This window comes from Lupinus angustifolius, chromosome LG06 (genome assembly GCF_001865875.1).
Source record: "Lupinus angustifolius cultivar Tanjil chromosome LG06, LupAngTanjil_v1.0, whole genome shotgun sequence".
Taxonomy (NCBI): domain Eukaryota; kingdom Viridiplantae; phylum Streptophyta; class Magnoliopsida; order Fabales; family Fabaceae; genus Lupinus; species Lupinus angustifolius.
The window spans coordinates 6,913,071-6,930,991 of record NC_032014.1 but is presented as its reverse complement, the minus strand read 5'-3'; the positions used below and the strand labels follow the sequence as shown (position 1 = coordinate 6,930,991).

The 17,921-nt window shown below is 29.6% G+C and overlaps 1 protein-coding gene across 1 annotated transcript; it reads right to left on the bottom strand.

Moving 5' to 3' along the window:
- Positions 14,740-16,323, bottom strand: LOC109349390 (heat stress transcription factor B-4-like). The gene is made up of 2 exons (XM_019590162.1): positions 15,940-16,323; positions 14,740-15,619 (listed from the first exon to the last, which is right to left on the bottom strand). The coding sequence occupies exons 1-2, from the start codon at positions 16,186-16,188 to the stop codon at positions 14,840-14,842; spliced, it is 1,029 nt and encodes a 342-aa protein (XP_019445707.1). The 5' UTR covers positions 16,189-16,323; the 3' UTR covers positions 14,740-14,839.

Sequence of the window (17,921 nt, the reverse complement as noted above, 5' to 3'; positions counted from 1 at the left end):
TAAGTATCACATTATATTTATTTAGCTAGTCAATATGAGACTCGTAAATCAATATATAATATTTCATAAAGGAATATATGTTACTACTTACTACAGCACTCCTCCATTTAATGGTTCTTTTCTCCATAATTAAGACACTTCACACTAGGCTTTGGATTGATTTTTTTGTATTACAGGTCCTTTAGTTTTCAAGTTTTCCAATAATTTTACGAGTAACATGAAATTGGAGACAAAATAATCCTGAACAAATTATTAACCAAAATAATATAGTCTAGTAGATGTATTTTTTACCTGGTAATAATTGAAGGATAATTTAGGATTGTGTATTGGTAACGGTTGTAATTATTACTCTATTTAAGAAATAAAAAATTATTAATCCTGAACGCTAAATATAAAAAAAATTGATGTATTAAATACACTATTTTCGTATACACCGTTTCTTCATTAATTTTTAGAACATGATCTTAAGATGCTCATTAATATTCTCACTTGGAGCATAAATATGTTTTAATATTTATGCATTTTCTTGATTGATTGAAGTGATCATTGTAATATATTATCATCGTTGATCTATAATTAAAATTAGGGTCTATCATGTTTAAAAGATAATCCAAATACAAATAGGAACGGTATCCACTTATTATAAAAATAAATTTAAAAAATTTACTTCATATATTAGTCCTATGTTTAGGGAAAATCATTTGTTCGAATTAGCAAATAAATTTGAATTATTAAATTTCTCTAAAATAAATAACTAAGACGTGAAATATGTTTTTTAATTTTTTTTTACAATAAGTATATCCCCTCTAATAAAAATATCCTTAGTCACTTATCAACATTCCCATATATAAAACATTCCTTCATTTAGTAGATCTCTCACATTTTTCTCCAAAATTAAGAGACTGAGTTTTGGGTTGCTTTGTTTATTACAGCTTTTTATGCTTTTTATCCTTCTACGGTAGTTTCCAAAAAATGAGACATTCACATGTCACACATCTTACCTAATTTCAGACGAGTACATGAAGTTACGCGTCTATCATGTTACTTTTCCCTCTCAAACAGCATCCAAAACCCTTAAGATTTATTAAATCCAAGCAGAGGGGACATAATAATATTATATCATTCTAATTTTAAAAACTCAATTTCAGACTTCCCATATCTTTTATTAGAATAGTATCAAATCACCAAACCAATTCAATTTTAACACATTAATTTACATCATAACTATGTTTTAAGTCTCAATTTTATTTCAATAATATTATTTAACTACTAGTTATAAAAATCAATTTAATTTTTTTAACTAAAAAAAGTTTATATATAGAGGTGTAGCTTATTTATATATATATATATATATATATATATATTGTACTCATATAAAAAATCTGAGAATAATAAATCTCAATCATATAACCTGAATAATTAAGATTAAAAGAGAGATAATGGCTACATGATTACTTAAAATAATGTATATTTATCTTTTAATATAGGCCATAATAAATAAAAAAATTCAATAGAGGAGTAGCTTTTATATATATATATATATATATATATATTTTTGTTTATTTATTGTCCTCATATAAAAAATCCTAGAATAACAAATCTCAATCCTATAACCAGAATAATTAAGATTATAAGAGAAATAATGGGCACATGACTCTTAGAATAATGTATATTTATCTTTTAATTTAGACTATTCAAACAACTCATATTTATTGTTTACATTTCTCATAATAATATGAATTATTTTCACTTTAGATAATTCACATATGAGAATGATTAGTGAGAAAAAATTTCGTATGAAAACTGTCAGAACAATAAATATAAGTCGAACAACTAAAATATGGATGATTTAAATTTTAAAATTAGTTAATAATCTCATTTCTCATAAGAATAATTGTTTTCACTTTAGTTATTTCCTATATCTATATGAGAAAGTGATGTTTGTACTAATAATGTAAGAGTTTTGTATAAATTCAGTACTTATTTACTATTCATTTTCAATTATTATTGACTTTTAAATAAAATTAATGCAAATAGATGATAGATGATGCACTAATTGTATATAAATCTTTACAATGTCATTACATAGATATTACATTCAATTATATTCTTATAAAAAATGTAGATTTCATTATTCCTTTAATTAGGACAAAAATATATGAGGGTGACAATTATTTTTTTAGTGCAAATATCTATGTAATGTTAGTATAAATATTGTATAATCTATCATTCATTTGAGCAATTATTAATAATTAAATATGAATATAATAATATAATAATAGTATATAAAACTCGTCAGTATTTCTTTTAAAATTATTATTAGTGTGAACATTAAACTTTGCCCTACTTCTTTTTATAATATTAAATTATAAAATTTTGGAATAAAAAATAAAAAAGTTGAAAAAACATCCTGATAACTTTTAACTTTTGGAACATTCTTAAATGAATTTTGTAATTGCCGTTTTTTATAATATTTTTAAGCATCATTTAGACAATTTTTGAGTTACCTATACTTTTATTTTTATCTATTACCTATATAATAAAAAAAACTTCATCATGACATTTGTCAATCTCTCAAACCCTCATGACATGTGTCAACCTCTCATCAAACCCTCATCACGGGTAACTTGCTAGTTAACTTAAAAAAATAATAGATAAAATATTTGGTTGAAAACATATCACAAAAATATTAAAAAATCAATAATTCAATTTCCAGCAATAACACTTTATCACATAATTTAGGATATAATCTTAATAATACGAGTTAGAATATTCTCTATTAATGGAGAGGCAAATGAGTACTTTTACAATTACATATAAGAGTAAAATTATTATATCCTTATATCTTAAGGGTTAAAATGTCAAATCATATTATATTTTTATCTTGCTTTGGGTGTATTTGCCTCTCCATTTGAACCAAAACCTTAAGGCATTAGTTTCATGTGTCATTCATTCTTATAAACTCTTTCACTCCTCTCCGCATATCCAACGTGGGACTTCACACTTGCATAAACTCAACAATCTCCCCTCAAGTGTGGTACCACATACTTTCTGGTCCGCTCCCCTTGAGTCCACCATGCCCCAGCCGAACCATCGACCTGATACCACTTGTTGGACCAGATTGCGACCGGGGAGCCTCCAACCACCAGACCACCAGGGAGTTCTATTGTAACCTTAAGGTTTTAGTTTCATGGACTTTCCTTCTTGTAAACTCTTTCAGTCCTCCTCACATATCCAATGTGAGATTTCACATTTGAATAAACCCAATAAATACAAATGACATGTGGTGGAATTGAAAAGGGAAAGTGTAGAGAAAAAAGGAAGATAGGTGAAATTTTTTTAAAGAAAAGGGAAGAAAAACTTAGAAGAGGGAAAGAAGTGTGCTCTATTACCGGTGTCTGCGCAACCTAGATTGGTCAGTTCAGTACAGCAGGAATTACCGTGCGTCAACAGATTTTTTTGACGCAGCAGCTCCACGACGAGCACGTGTCGCTCTTTTGACGAAGCTAAGCTGCCATTTGACCGGTTATTACTGTCCCGAAACTTCCTCAGAAGTGCACGAAATAAAATAAAAACATACTCACTGTCTCACACGAATTGTCACACACTACTTTATAATTAAACATTTTCTTCCTATAGTTATGTAATCTGATTTTTCTATTTCACATTGGTTAAGTAGAAACAAAATGAAGTATTCGCGGACACAAATATGTTATTTTGCTTTTATTAAATTTCTAATCAAATATATCAATGATATATTTAATTGATGCAACTACCGGAAGTATAATTCTATTACGAGTGTACAACGTGGAAATATTTTTTTTAGTCATAATTGATTACCGAATTCAAACTCAAATTTAATGATGTTTTCAAATTTTGTGCATAAAATAATTTTCTCTATCTTTTAACGGCAAAAGAACATTTGACGAGTCTAAATTTTTGGGAGAAATTGAATTCAGCCTCTATCTAAATGACATGGCATACCGGAACAATTAGGAAATATAAAGGAGTGTTCTAGTTTAAATAGTTTGGGTACATAAAAGAAAATGGGTTCTACAAGTTTTAAATTAAAAAACTCAACATAAGACTTTGTATTAAATTTGAAGAATAATATGTTTTTATAAACAAATATTAATACTTTTATGGTGGATGAGAATTGAACTATCAACCTTATTATCACTCCACTTCCTAAATATCTTTTTTATTGGAAAAATATTAGTATGTTCATATTTTAGTATATTAGTATATATTTTTATTTTTTTATAGGCAAATACTAATATATTGAGAAAAATGTCCCTGTACTGTTAGGTGAGGTTTTAGTATAAATTAAAAAACTTTCACACAAGTCATACACAGTGAGCCTGAGCATGAGGTCAATGGATATACAAATTTCTTGCAGCTTAGTGCTTTAAGGAATTGATAATGTTAATTAAGATTCAGATTTCAAGCATTATCTTTTTATAGGCTAAAATTTCAAACATTTACTTGCAAAGGTGCCTCTAATTGTACATTATTGTATATTTGTACGTTACCCAGTACCCACTCATCCTCGTATCTACAACTCAATTATAATATTTAATTTAATAAACTACCAAGTCAATAGTTGCTTAAAATAAGAGAAGATAGATGATGTGGTGTTTCTCATTCCGTGTCATTTGCCACCTTCGTGGAAAGCTCGAACCACTCTAAATAGAAAATTAAATAATAAGATGAAGTTATGTGTATGAGTCTAGTTGCCCCTTACAGTAATATTATTTTTTGGATGTTGAAATTTAAACAGAGTACACATTTTAAATTCCATATTATATACTTGACATTTTTTTACATAGACGTGGACAAGGTTAAAAGTATATTTTTTAACAATGCTGCACGTCAAGTCGTCAATAAGGGTATGAACGTGTTAAAAACACTGTCTAAACAAGGTTAGTTTAAAGGTAGTAATTTGGGTTCAAATCTAAACCCCTTCTTACCAATATAAATTTATGCCAATCAGGTTCAATATTTTGGGATACATACTGGGATTCAATATTATGGTGTCGTTAGGAAGAAAATGAAGAGAAAAAAAGGAAGCTTCTAACCTAAAATGACATAATTTTAGAACAATCCACATCAAAGGAGCACCCAAGAGTTTGATACCCAAAAATACTTGATACATGTATATCACCATTTTGTGGGATTAGGTTTGTTCTCTAGTAGGCTTGGGCTTCAACTCAAATAGAGAGATCTTGGCCCATATAACTTAAAGATGGGTCTTGGTCCTTAGCTATCAGGCTATCTGGCCATTGGAGGGGAAGTAGGCTTTCCGCCTCGATTATTGGATTAACTTGTCTTGGGGGACAATTCACCATACAAGTTCAACTAATTAGTACTCCAATCCTTTATTGCATGTAATCTTTCTTCTTCTTTAAAACCTTGCTATTTTATCCATTTTCCTCCCAAAATAGAGTCTATGTAAGACTGTGATTGCAACTAAAAGGATGATGAATTGGTTGATTAGAAATTTTGACCACTTTTTCTGCAAAATGAAGAATTAAAATATAGTGAATAATATTGCAGAAAATAAAAAAGAATAAATCAAAGAGATAAGGGAGAGGAGAATACACAGATGTTTTATACTGGTTCACCTTCTTGTCCACCGAAGGCTACATTCAGTACTCTTGGAGCACAAGAGATTTTCCACTAAATATTATGAGTTGTAATTATAATATCTCACCCCGATATCTCTATGTACCTTACATACTCACTAATACTTATACCCTTGGAAAACACCTTTCCAAGTAACTATATATCCTTTTTATTCACACCTTTGTGAAAGAAAGTAATTACAATGAATGAAGAAGCACAATGATGGCTTGGATTGCCTTTACAAGTATGAAATATAATGACACTTGCAATCCAATCAACTCTTTTGTATACTTAGTAATAATGCTCTTTAAGTTTACAAAACTTTGAAACACTCTACTTCAAGCAACTCAGAAAAATAACTTTGAAAGTTTGAGTTCAAGTTGCTAGAAGTGCAGAAAACTATTTCAGAAAAGTGTAGGAAAGTTGTGAGAAAAAATGTGAAAGAGTTGTTAAATGATTGTAAGTTCTAAGGCCTTTAAATAGGCTTTCCAATCAGTCATTGTGTCTTTATGAAAGAGCAGGAGTTGTTTGGAATGAAGACATTTCGTTTGGGATGAAAACCCTTGAGTTTCAAATATGAGAAACTGATGTAACAACTCTCAGTAACCGATTATAGCAAGTGGGTAATCAGTTACCCAAAAACAACGTTTTGAAAAATTACATTGAGTAATCGGTTACTCACTTGAGTAATCGGTTACTCAAACTTTCTGTACAACAGTGAATTAAAATTCACTTAGAGTAATCGGTTACTCAAATCTGATTCTTATTCATGTAACTTGTAACCTGTTACTCAAAAATTTTAGTAACCTGTTACACCGTATTTTGAAAATTGTTTTCATTTAAAACTTGAAGTGTTTCAATTTCTTTTAAAATATTTTGAGTATTACTACTTTGGTATATTAAAGATCTTTTTCTTCTTTTTTGTGATATTGATATCTTCATCAAAACTTTGTCAAAGTTCGGAGCAAAGATCTTCTTCACAGTCTCAAATGGAATTGGTAATGGCAAAGTGGGTTGCTTTGCTAGTGATCAAAAACTGCCCTGAAATCTAAAGTGAATTTGGACATGTCTGTTTTATAAAAATGGACAAAATCACATACCCTACCTGTTTGATTGCATGCCAAGGAACTAATAGTACTATAGTAGAGTCCACTAGCATAGACATAAAATAAAAAATAAAAACTCACACACCTCAACTTCACTTATCAATGGTCTCAACCCAAAAGTCGGTCGCAAGAGACACTCATAGTGATCGATGACTTCGTTTTGAGCATAGGCAACGCCAACGCTCTACCAACGTTTCCAACCTCACAAATCACCCAATACTACCTCTTTTGTCCACATCATTGCCACCCTTTCTTCATTCTCGCCATCATATCATGCCTCATCTCCTATCTCAAAAGTTCCTCTCCAGAAATGAACCATCAATTACTAAAATGTGAGGATAATAAGATTTTACATAGTTTTGAATTTTTAAAAAAAAATTGGACTCTTAAAAAATGATATCATGTTCCAATATCTCTAGCCAGTATTTGACTCTTCAGCGTTGGAGTGTATCTGACTCATTTTTTACACATAATGTATGTGAGTCGTACACATTTTCCAATAAAAAGGCTATATACGTTAAATAGTTTATATAATATGAGCTAATGATATAGAATTGTGTGCTTTGCTCGTAAATATTGGACAAGGATCCTCTGTCCCAAAAAAACCCTGTCCCCATGTCCCTAACCAATCATATTTTCTAAAATAATATAAAATATTAATTATGTTTTTTATAAAAACAAATTCTGATAAAATAATTCATTTTGATTAGTTTGGTACACCACTAGGGATACCAATGAATACATGTGATCCTCTTCGGTAAATATTATGGGTAATCTAAACGTAAGAGCAGGCATTGCCGAAATTGACATTGCTACATGCACTATTTTAGCCATATTTTTTTCTTCGTAATTTTTTTGTTTTCGAAAAATTACTATTTTTATGGGGCTTATGTAAGCATGCACACTAACTAAAAATTGATGTATCTTTTGTGAGGCTTATATGATTCATTAGAGCAGGTGAAAGAGGCCCAATATCTAGCCATAATAGAACATTGCGGATATATTATGGACTGAGGTGGACAATTATGATTTAAATTTGAACTCTACATGCTTTTAACTCCAAAGCTTTATTTCATTATTTGTAATTTTGTCCATGCCTGAATAAAAAACACATTTGTATACAAACTTACATGTATGTTTGTTTTAACACATTCCGACGTAGGTTAGGTTACATGCACGTAGACAGTGTTCAAAAACTTGGAGAAGTGGGCAGTTTGATAGTTAAGATATAAGAGTTTAAGAAATAAAGTAAATGATATTGTAAGTTCGAGTTACCTATATCAAATTAAAAAAAAAAACGTTATAAGGTTGTTTGATAGTATGAAGAAGATTGAGGATTTGAGTTTCGCTCACAACAAATATTAACATAATGACATTTGTAAATACAAAAAAATGTTTAAAACCGCTAAAAAAACATGTGATTCAAAGCTACGTTTTAAAGAAAAACAGGCTATACAGATTTTAATACTTTCCCAGGTGAAATGGCACTAGACATGAGACCCAAGTCCACAATCTGACAAGAAAGCAAAGAGAAACTAGTGCCAGGAACTTTTTTTCATTTACAACTACAAATCTTCATTTTTGGCAGCCTTTAGGGACTAGTAATAGTGCTCTAAAAACTCCTTTAGAAAACTGAGTGGCATATTTAGCAACATATCAAACATGCAAGAAGTAATTTTGTTATTGCTGGACAAAGATATCTCCACTTTACATTATTTTATCTTAAATTCTTATCACCTTTAACTATCTTTATTCATCTAGAGACCCAAAAATAGATCTTTCTTAAACTTGCTTTCTCAGATGTCTCTTGAATTTTTAATACTCGACAGTAATACATGGTAACGAACTATTAGTACTGACATTAATAAACAAGGCGAGTCCCAAAAGAAAAGTAATCAAATGCAAGAGTCAAATAAAGCTATAACGTAGGCCTGTGAAAAACACAGTATATAGTCAAACTTTGTAGGAGACTTTACCCGTATAGGGATGGAAGATGATAGGACAAGAAAAAGAAGACAAAATAAGTCACAAAAATTGTTCATTTTCAATGTTTACCCGCACAGACATCACATGTCCTCATTTTTATTCCAATTTCTTATTACTCTCGGTAAGCTTTACTAGTGCCGTTTTTCATTGCCCTGGAAAATAAGAGTAAAACCTCATATAACCATCGGAAAATATTATCAGATGAACATCAACTTTATGTTTAAAGAAAGTGGTCATCAACTAAATATTTTAGAGTGAGATTATCATTATGTTATTCTTTCCATTAAAATCTGTTTGAATAGAGGACTCATTTGACAACCATTCATAGTTAGGGATTTAGTTGATGGTCAGTTTCTTTAGGGATATAATTGATATCCAATTCGGGAACTAATTTGATGATTATAGAATTTTAAGTGACGGAGTTGATAATATATAAACATATATATAATGCTTATTTATAATTTATACATAATATATAACACTTATCCTCTTTTATATGTAGTTATATTTTTCTATTCTCCAATAACAAGTCCAAACCAACTTCAATCGCTTTGGATGATATATAATGAAAATGTTAGTTATAACAACCAAAATATCATTACTAGATCAAACTCCAAATCATTTGCAAGGTCATACACAATATAAATGATTTGGTAAACAAATTCTATTTTTTATTTTGAAAGTCATTCAACCTTTGATGTTTTATTTCCACAATAAATATTTGAACATTTTTATTTTATTTTAGTATTTCTATTAAAAAACAAAAGCAACATGATGAAGTATTCTATTTAAAGGGGAGCACATTTGCACAAGTTGTGTCACTACATGTGTCACTAGTCTGTCATTGGTTGAAAAAATTTATTTAAGTTAAAAAATTAATAGTTAATTATTTTTTAGACCAATCACAGTTGATAATACATGCAGTGACACAACTTGTGGGACAGATGTGTACCCTATTTAAATACAAGCTATCCAAATGAAAAGCATATAACACAACAACTTCAAACTATAGTATTTTACCCTCAGACAGTGTTCATTAATTAGTGTAAAATGATAGTAAGCTATCTAAGGGTAAGATAATATTAAAACTTTCTTATTTATAAATATAGTTTGAAAACAAAAAAATATCTATGATGCCTAAGTTTCTTAGAAACATACAATATTATTTGTGCTCATTATAGGCCTATACAATTATTTTTGTTGTAGCTTCTTTTCCCATCAAGAGAAAGTTGTATCTCAAGAATAATTAAGCTTCTTAATGTTTAGTACTTGAGTTTTGTCAAACATCAATTAAAAATAAAATCATTTTAAGAAGTTGAGCATTTGGGCTTTACCCATCATCTATTGGCCCCCAACTAAATCCTAAAAAATGAAATGATTAACATGTTCGTCCTTTGTCATCAATCAAGACTGCGATAATAGAAATAATAATACCATGATCATTTCATCTTTCAAGGATTTAATTAGTGGATAATTTCTTTGAATAATCAATTTAGGGTTACTTCAATTTTTGAATGGGTAAGAAGAAAATTAAATGAAGGAATATAAATTTAAAAAATACTAGTGAAGTGGAGCAAAGAGGAAAAAAAAAGGTGTGCAATCCCAAGGTATCATGAAAACGTTAATTAGATACTCGAAGTGGGAAATGCTAAGGTATCTGGTCCTCAGAAGCATATAAGAAGAATTGATAAAAACATTTTTAGTCGGTTTCCTTTTTCACATTTCACTTTCATCAAATTGTTCACATCCTTCCTTTTTCCTTAAAAATCTTTAAAACCACTTAGAACATTTCATTGAACTGTTCGCATCATTGTTCTTTTCTAAAAAAAAATCTTAAACGCTATAATGTGATTATAATGTTACATCACTCTCAAGTTTTCCTTTCTGCCGAGGACCACTCACATATACTCCTCTCGCTCCCATACAAAGACTCCTTTATTAAGTTTGAAACTTAGATAATGCGGATGCCTTTTCATCGTAAGAGTTTTAGTAGAAGAGTGGAAGTGGTTTTACTATTTAATCATTAACGCTGATAAAAAGTTTAAATGTAATTAGGTATGATCAAATATATTTTTGATATAAACTTAGGCGATGATTTAATCACTTGATACTCACTCTTGAGTCAGATTCATCTCAAGTAATGGAGAGACAAATGATTTTTTCCTTTGTATTTTAAGGATAAAAATATAATATCATTTTAAATAAAAAAGATATAAATATCAATGCATATTACTTTTTCTTTACTTTTAAATAAAAAAGTAATTATTAAATTAGGTGGGAAAATGATAAAAAAGTATAGATTTGAAAAAAATGCATAACCTTATCATAATTTTATAAAACACCAAAATATATGAAATAAGGATTAAAAAAAACTTAAAGCATCAAAAGTTTTGCAACGTATACGATGAAGTATTAACTATTAACTGAGGGGTGAACTTAGTAGATGATACATATGCACTCATAATTTCAAATGTATCTGTACCATTTATTTTTTTTAGTAGATGCTACGTACTAATAATTTCAAAGTATCTTTGCCATTAATAACAAAAAAAAAATATCTTTACCATTTAATTTTTATAAAAATCATCACCATTCATTATAAATTAATGAAATTAAAGAAAATATAAAAATAAAAAATATATATAGATACAAAAATTAATGGACAATGGGGATGCATTAAGACTGATCCCGAACTTGCACCTATTAACTATTAGTTTCCTTTTTCTGTCTAACTAGCAATTTACAAAAAAAACTAGTAACAAAATTGTAACCTCTCATGACTAAACAATATGAAAATCTCTTCCCTTAAGATATTGTACTATCTCTTTCTTAACCAAAACATTAGTAATAGTGTTAATAAATGAAATTACAGGCTAATATAAAATAAAATGAAAACTCCACATATCATACCGCTAATGGGATTTTTGATGAAATTAATGTGAACCTATGTCATTTGCTGACAATTCCTTCATTGTGATGAATCTTTGTAACATCACTCTTTCATTTCATCGGTTTTTGAATTATGATGCAATGTAATTTGTGTTCCTCTCTTTCGTACATGGTAGCCATTAATAAGGCTTGGTCAAGAAAGCCCTAGAGAGAAAAATGTCTTTATGCCAGCCTGTTACAATCTCAGTTCTCCTCAGCTTTTAATCCAATAATAATACAAATGTAAGGAACCTCTTTCTCATTAACTCTCTATCTCTCTTGTCTCACTCACTCGCATTGATGTATCTGAAGTATGCAGAGACCAAGATCAGAAAAGTGAAGTTTGAGGGAAGAAAAAAGCAAAGGAATACTTATATGGCAGGATCTCTAACAATGTAATTCAATAAATTGCACCAATAGAAGTACTCTGGACCAGAGATAGTACTTGAACATTTACATTTTACAGTATTGTTTAATTTTATATTTATTCTAACCAAACCCACCTACTTCAATTCTATTTCTTCAATAGATGATGGTTCGTGAACAAAATCATGCACCCACGTGTTTAATGTTTAAATCATCAAACTCCACTGTATTTGACGCTTATATATTGTGCTCATTATAATAAGAAGTTTGAGTTCAATATATAACATCAATTACTCTGTTCTATTTCAATACTATACAATATAAAACTAATATAATAATATATTTCAAATATCTTCAACAAAACTAACTCTATGTCCTTCTAGTTCTTTATCATGTTAACAACAGCCAATATAAAATCTTTTAAGAATGTGTAACACATGTTACAATTTTTTTTAAACAAATATCATCATACATAAAAATAAGAAAACATTATTGTCAAAATTACAAAAATTTAGATATATATGTACATACATCATAATCAATCTCCATGTGACTTCTAGTTAATTAAGTTATTATTGATATTGTTGAACACTTCTCATTCAATATAACTCACTGGATAATTACTCATGAATGCATCTCTCCTTCAACTATGCAGCCAATAATTCACAATCTTCATAGCTAAAAATATATTTGTGGTTGTTGTGACAATTTGTAAAATTATTGCTAACTTCAAAAGATGATAAACTAATGAGTCAACAATGTATCTTTTAATTTCAACCAACTTCTCTAGAAAAATTATTGATCTCTTCGAAGAATCAAATTAAACACTACTATACATATTAATGATATAAGTGTCAAGTTGATTATGAAATATTACCAAATCAGTTGAGCAGTAATTAGAGATGGCAAAACGGGCCGCCCAACCCGTTTAGCCCACGCCCGCAAATGCCCTTAAAAATTTAAGCCGGCGCAGACATGCCCACATTGGTTAACGGACAAAATTCAATGCCCTGCCCGTTTTAAAATGAGCTAACGGGCTAGCGAGCGTCCGCGCTTATTGTTGAATAATTAGAAAAATCATACAATAAATGAAATGAAATTAAATAAAGTAGTTGAAGATAAAAAAATTAACAAATTTTTTGATATTTTATATGAAGTTTAACAAATCACATTAGATTACAATTTTTTAGAGATTAAAAGTCACATTACATCATAACTTATTTAAAATTTTCTTACCTTTTCCTTAAATTATGTTTATGGGCCGCCCGCATGCCCGCAAACTTGGCAGGCAAAACGGGGAAATAGGCAAATTTTGTATACCCTGCCCGCAAAAAAATGTGGGCTATACAGATGCGCCCGCGATCAATGTCTGTTTTGCCATCTCTAGCAGTAATCATGTAAGTAAGCTTTACAAACTCACTCGGTTTTGTGAAATATCAAGCATATTGTATTATAAAATTACCTCTTACAATAATGAATATCATCCATCACCTCTCATTAACTTGAGTAGGATTATCTCCAATACTCTAGAGGAAAGTGCACGAAAAAACAAATGAAAAATGATGTAATTTTAACTTTTATCTTTAGATGTATTGTAATGACATTTTCACTCTTAAATAAAAAAACAAAACCAATAACTTATCTCTTTTATTATAGTAGAGATGATTCTTTTCTAACCTATGCACTAATCATTACTCATAAAAGAATAATCTCTCCCTTGCCTTCCCAATAATAATAAAAAGTGTGTGCACAATTGTAATTGGGTCCGTGGTCCCATATCCATCATTATCATTCAATACACATTTTATAATTAGTCTTACCTCATAAAATAAAGATTGTAATGAATTGTGGAAATACATTTCAGATAATTGGTCAGGATCACCGATGAATCCAGAGGCATTGATTAACCTTGCTTGTGGAAATAATTAATGATATTTATAAGGAAAATGAATCATCATTATACTAAATCATCATATTAATCTTTATACCCATAAGAAAGATCATACGTCACCAAGTGATATTTTATTTATTAATAATTAATTTATAAATAACATGTGTTACTTTATTATTTATTAGGGAATAAAGTATATCTGAGGAGAGAAATTATCTCCTTATACCCACTTATTAATTGACACTTGTGATGTTTTACTTTTTTATTTATTTTAAAAATAAGTAAAAAGTAGCTATATGTTATTACTTAGAGATTTGTACAAAAGTTTAGTAGAAAGATATATTACTACTATATTTATAATTAAGTATTTAACATATTTAATTGTAAATGTAGCAGTGTTATAAGTGGTAGGGGTTGATGGCATGAAATTGTGGTTGTAGCAAAACTCTTCAGTCAAATATATCGTCCGACCTTCTCATAGACTACAAACTAGTGTTATGTGAATAGAATGATGAGTTAGACAGCTCTAAATCAGGGATATTCTATTTCCATTGTATTAAATTTGGTTGAACCACAACAGTTTAGAAAGTAAACCAAATATTTATATAATTTTTAATAAAAAGTGAAATACTACTATAATAATTTATTTTATATCATTTAGAAAAGGATAAAGAGATACTACTTTAATAAAATTATATAGATAATTATTAATTATATATAAAACCATCTAATCTAATTGAATGATTTAATTATTTAAACCAATAAAATCTAATACAAAATATCATATGGTTTAATGTTCATCTCAGCTTTCACAAACATTGCTAAAAACTAAAGATGATAAAAGCAACAATAATGTTTAATTAAAAAATAACAATTAATATATACATCAAGCCTAAAAGAAATTAAGCAACTAGCTAACATAGAATTCTCAAAAAGACTAAAAAGTGGGATTGGGAGGCATGAGATTCAAGCCCAAGTCATCATCCTTTGTTAACACCACACGGGTCTTGTTATTCATTTCAGAGTAATCCATAAGATCATTAGATCCATACTCAGGGTGCACCCTTTTCTTGGATTGAAGTGACACCCCAAAAAGCTTAGTTTTGCAGTTGCTATTATCACCAGGTTGTTCAACTATTGTAATGGAGCTCCTTGATGTATTAGTGGGAGAGTTTTGCTTAGGGTTACTTGAATAATAATTATAACACCCTTGAACTTGGTTATTCATTTGCTTTTGCATCATTGATGGAGCTGAGGGTTGTGGAAAAGAAGGGTAAGTGTTGTTGCTTGGAGCAACAGGCTTAACATGGTTTTGAACGAAGTAGATTATGTCATTGTAGAGTTTCTTCATGTGTGCGAGTTCTGACATGAGTATGTTGTTGCTTCTCCTAAGTCTTTCGTTGTCTTCAGAAAGTGCAGTGACAGAACTGTTGTAGTTGCTTATGTTTGTGGCTGTTGGAGAAGTGAGGGACGGCGAGTCACACCAGCTTGGTAACTCATCCGAGTCAGTGGGTGGAGATATGCTGACTCGGTCATGAAAGGGAAAGAAACCTGGAACGTTGTTGAACATTGGAGAAGAAAGATGATGATGGTTCATTGTTACTTGTTGAGGATGTGCTGTTTTTCTTCTATGGATCTCACACAACAAGTGCTTCTCTCCTTTCTTGAAGAATTCGTTTGCAAACTCCCATCTATCCGGTACAATCTTTCTAAAACCCTAATAATAATAAAAAATGAAAAGAAAAACATAAGCAAAAAAATCTTAGTTAGAAATATGGTAAAAAACTTTGTAAGATATGTTTATAAGTGACGTTTGACTCTTATTAAAAGGGTTAATTCAAGAAAACCATAAACTCTACCAATACTTGATTCTGATTAATCCGAGTTAAGTTGATAAGAGAGGAATTATTCTTAATTATGTCTACCATCTTCATCAGATCTAAGGTGTCTCGTGTACTAAATCTTACAAGTTTTAATAACATAATGTAAATGAAAATTTTGGAAGAAGATAGAGAAATAGTGTTGATATATACGTACATAAGTATTGAGTTGACGAACGAAGCTAGAGAAATTGTTGTGCTTGAAATAGTTGGGAAGAAGGTCTCTAGCGAACTCAGGAGGACGCCAAACAACAAAGGTAGTGTCATCTTCGCCCCAAGAGACTATGTGATCGGTGTTAGGGTCGTTAACCAGTTGGTATGTTTTGCTAAGGAAAGGTGCTGGCACTGATTTATGAGAGTCTAGAGAGAGTAAAATACCTTCACAGTTGTCTAGGAGAAGAGCCATTGCTAGAAGGAAGGAAGAGAAGGAAGAGAAGGTATAAAGATCAGTGAGAAAGAGACAGTGTGTGTCCAAAGAAGGTGAGTGAAAGTGCTGTATAAAAATGTTTTGTTGGGAGGGGAGATATATGGATGCTATGTTTGTACATATTCATGCATTAATTATTTAATAAGTCATTTGTTAAAAAAAATTGTGAATTAAGGAGGTTTCAACCCGATGAATCCGAGAATAGTTTTTTTGAGCCAGTACTGATTCTGTCCCACACATATTCCAAATGAATTATAATAAAAATAAAAATAAATATTTAATTTTTTAATTTGTATAATATATTTTTATTAGTGCAGGATATACTTGGAGACATGTTTTAACAGAAGCTCATTGTCTAGAAGGTTGAATACTGGAATGTGAAGTTGAGATAGATTTCATCATTTATAATAAACTTTTATTCAAAAAATGTTTTAAAATTTACACATTTAAAAAAATATAAAGTAAAATATTACAATGTTATATGATATTGAATCTTATACACTGAGTCCATTTCTAGTTTTTATATGTAAAAACAATTTACTACATCTTCAGATAAATAAGTATATAAAAAATTATATATAAAAATAGAATGATGTAACCTTTTTATTCTTTAAATAATAATATAACAATTTCCCCATCTCTAATAATAATTTCTGCTTTTTTTATATAAAAAATTAAATTTTGTATGTTGTTTTCGCAGTGGAAGAAATTAAAAATTAATTTTCCATATAATATTGTTTCCCCTCCTCGGTTATGTAGTGAGAGGATATGTGTCTGTCTGTCTTTCTGTCTAGGACTTGTAGCATTTCAAGACAAACCCGTGACTCTCTCTCGTTCTTCGCAGTAATTTACTAATTTATCCGTTCATTTTAATCTTGTGGACAGAGATTCCAAATCTTACTTTAGCAGTTGTATAATATTTTGACGCAGTAAGAGAAATCTTTTGGAGTAATGAGCTAGTTGGTGAGTAATCAATAATTATGTCATCAAATATATCTCCATTCTCAAAGTAAATAGTGTAAATATCGTTAACAGGGGTAATTCATTGAACAGTTATGCTGGACAACTACAGCCAAAAAACTGAAAAAGTGCTTCTATCTGGAGTTTCAATACACGTGAGCTAATAAGAACGAAGATTCTTCCTTAAATAAAGTTGATAGAGATCATGTTGATGTATTTTAGCTAATTATGATTAAGATGAAATATTAGGAATAAACTAGTATCCAAAAACTAGGTACATCATTTTTCTATATGTTTAACCTTTCATAAAGTATCATAATGACGAAACAAAAGAATATGAGAATTGAAGTGATTAAAATCTATTGGCAAGTCGTTCATAAATTAAACCCACAAAAATATAGTAGTTTTATTATGTTAAGAAATGATGCATGTACGTAATATAGGTACCTTGAGTATTTGGCCAATGTTGGAAGCCTGGATAGAAGGAAAGATACTTTGAAACTCTTTCCTTTATCTTTCTATCTATGCTTTGACCTTTGCAGCTAAATTATTTAGAATGAACTTTTGATGAATTATTCAGAATGGAACGTTAAGATTCAGTTTAAAGGCAATTTGAGAAGCCTAAAAAGTATACAAATAAACGTTACAGAAAGATTACATGGAAACTACATTTCAGATGCCACATGATAATCTGGGCAACATTTATGGCTAAATGGTATTTTTCTTCAGTTAAAGATATAATAATAAAAGAA